The sequence below is a fragment of the Anneissia japonica genome, unplaced genomic scaffold (genome assembly GCF_011630105.1).
Source record: "Anneissia japonica isolate Jap-2015-1 unplaced genomic scaffold, ASM1163010v1 scaffold4476_len93949_cov137, whole genome shotgun sequence".
Taxonomy (NCBI): domain Eukaryota; kingdom Metazoa; phylum Echinodermata; class Crinoidea; order Comatulida; family Comatulidae; genus Anneissia; species Anneissia japonica.
This window is the reverse complement of record NW_022735444.1, coordinates 31,668-34,782: the sequence shown is the minus strand read 5'-3', so window position 1 is coordinate 34,782 and position 3,115 is coordinate 31,668. Positions and strand designations below refer to the sequence as shown.

The following is a 3,115-nucleotide window of genomic DNA, read 5'->3' as shown; positions in this document are numbered from 1 at the left end:
GTTTACAGCGGATAATAATAAATTATTATCCAATTAATATAAGCAGGAGATAAACTGTCTCTTATACACATCTAGATGTGTATAAGAGACAGATATACAGAAGAACAACAATGCATGCTGTGAGAAACATTGAGTCTCAATGATGAAGGCTGAAATAATGCAAATCTACTAAAAACGTGTTATTAAATCCCACAGTTGTAATAATTTATCTCATAATCCGTTGAAGACACTATGAACACACATACTATTACTATGTCATGTCCTACCTTAACTGGAACAGGCACAGATGGCAATATAGGTGTAGAGGATGTACCTGGTTTGCTGCGACTTTCCTTTTTAGGGGCGTGTACCAGTGGAGGTACAGGTGTTGACTTTCCTGCTGATGCTTGTACTGGTTCAGCTGCCTCTGCTTGGCTTCTCATTTGTTTCAATTTCTCGGCCACTTTACTTTCTAATGCATTATCAAGTATACCCTTGATCCGTTCACATTCTATGAATGATAAAGAAATTCATCAAAGCTTGAGTCAAAACAAATGAGAATAGGATTTTAAAGTTAAATTGTTTCTTGTCATACCGTCCATGTCCTCTGCCTCTTTCCACACACTACTTATATCAGTAGTTTGAAAAGCAGTCGTCAACACTATTCCATCAGTCGATGGTTCTTCTTCATTAAATCTGTGAAAAGAACAACCTAATTACTGCTTGAATTGTTGAATTGTATATGTACATATTACAGTATTTAAGTGCCATGATTGAGTTGTGGTTACATGGAGGAGTAGATACAAGATAACTTTATTGTCAGAAAGGAAACTACATTTGAATATTACTTCGCATGACCAATTTTAAGAAGTCAAACATATAAATATAAAGGAGGTGTTCGATATATAAATTACGACATACAGTCTATAGTACAGTATACAACAAAACATGCTGTTGGATGTATGGGTAATGACAATTAAGTACATGCATGTTTGAAACAATAATATTTACATGGCATCATACTGTATTTTTTTTTTAATATATAGAAAGCAAATAAAATACAATACTTGTATAAAAAAGTACAGCAATACAGCAACATTTATATTGGAAATCCATTGACAGATACAGCACTTTGGAAACTTACGTTCTTTCAAGCAGAGTGTTTACCAAACAAGTCTTGCCAACCCCCTCTTTGCCTGTCACCATTAATCGTGCATGGTTGACTGTGATCCTTCCTTCTTGTAACTCCTCATTAAAAACCTTCAGAGCCTCACTGCCTCTGGCTAATATTGCCTCTGGAACTTCAAAGCCTAATGTACAAAAGCCATATATTATTGTTTATTCATAAAAGCATAGAGAAATAAAAATAAAAAGATGATGTCTGAACAAAAATCTTTTAAGAAGTTAAAATAATTAAGAAAACACGGTCCTATGGTAAATGACTAATTATTATAAAATTTCAAATATTATTATAATGGAAATGGATATAGGGAAATAATCATTTATAAAAAATAAGATGGTTTGCTTATTGTCTTAAAAATATTATCATTTCACCGTTATTGTCATAATCATCATCAACAATATTGTATTAAACAAATAATTAAACAAATAATAATAATAACATTTAGAAGTTGAATCTTGATATTCTAGATCAAAATTATTTGGGTGATATGAAATACCGAAGTAGGTACATGGGCTTGATGAATATTTTAACTTTGAATGTTAAATATTTAATTTATTGTAAGTATTTGTTTTCTGTGAAGGTACCCAACTTTAAAAGTTCACTTTTGGTGTGTCCCGTCTCATCTTTGTTTGTGCTGTTCCTTGCTGTTTCTTTTTTGTGACAAATAAATTAAATGACCCACAAGGAGTAAACATCAGTGATGTACAATGAGCTTGACTGCAAGACATTATTTACAGCAGATAATAATAAATTATTATCCAATTAATATAATCAGGAAATAAAATAACATTGACCTACAGGTAATAAACAATAACATGAATAATTAAATTGTATTAACTGCTCACTTTGCAGAAGTTGCAAGACTTCTTCCTTGTGTTTTTCTCTATTTGTAGAATCATACTCCTCACATTCATTCTGTATATAGAGGTCATGTGGCGTCTCATTGTCCTTTAAAAATAATAACACATAAAACTTAAAACAAATCAATATCGATCATTCTACTTTAAAAAATACTTCATAGAAAGTATCACACAAAATTAATCACAAGTAGTATCATAAAAGAAATATTATAAAACACTCAAAATTTATGTATTAATATAAATTATTAGTATTTTATTAATATTACTATGTTTATACTGTAGGGATATCTCCAAAATACAATTTACACAAACATATTGTATTTCTTCTTTAATAGCAGCAATTATGTGACCATACATATTCATACAAATTTGAATGACATTATTTACTCCCCTATATATCTTGTATACAGTATTTTACCTCATTCTTTATATTTACATCAGCCCCGGCATCCAAAAGAAGTCTTGCAATATTAAGGTGATCTCTGAATTTATGTTTGGCTTCTAACAGGTTGTGAAGTGGAGTCTCTTTATACTGTAACACATTGGAAACAAAGAGAGTGAATCAATAAATGACAGCTCATATGATCATATTAATCAACATTCAAAGGAAATCCACTCTTATTCTTAAATTTTAAACATTAATAATATAAAATACTAGTGCACAATAATACAATTAAACTGAATGAGTTGGTAGGAATACAAACAAAAGAAATTTTTTTCTGCTTGATTCTCTCTCGCCCGGTTCATCACTTTTAAGGATGTAACCTCGGGAGAAGTATTTATTATTCTTTTATTCAGTAATTACATTAATAATATAAAATAATAATAAAATTAAACTGCAGAATGAGTGGGTAGGAATACAAACAAATGTAATTTGAATTAAATTGAATCTAGCAGAAATCATCAGAGAGCAGTGGCAGTGCCAGGGTGGGGTAGGGTGTGTAGAAAAAAAGTTTGGATGGGCAAGTAATTAAATTTATTACTCATAGTCATATCCAGGCCGGGCCACTCAGTGAGGAGTAGGGGTTCTTATAATTAATAATAATATGCTGCAACACTCGAATGTTCATTCACTAGAATGTTCAGTTTGGAT

The 3,115-nt window shown here is 30.9% G+C and overlaps 1 protein-coding gene across 1 annotated transcript; it reads right to left on the bottom strand.

The window, feature by feature from the left end:
* Window positions 1–182: 182 nt before the first annotated feature.
* LOC117116619 lies at window positions 183–2,777 on the bottom strand. Its single transcript, XM_033260696.1, has 5 exons — window positions 2,441–2,777; window positions 2,008–2,110; window positions 1,124–1,289; window positions 575–675; window positions 183–490 (listed from the first exon to the last, which is right to left on the bottom strand). The coding sequence occupies exons 3-5, from the start codon at window positions 1,183–1,185 to the stop codon at window positions 183–185; spliced, it is 471 nt and encodes a 156-aa protein (XP_033116587.1). The 5' UTR covers window positions 1,186–1,289; window positions 2,008–2,110; window positions 2,441–2,777.
* Between the last annotated feature and the right edge of the window lie 338 nt (window positions 2,778–3,115).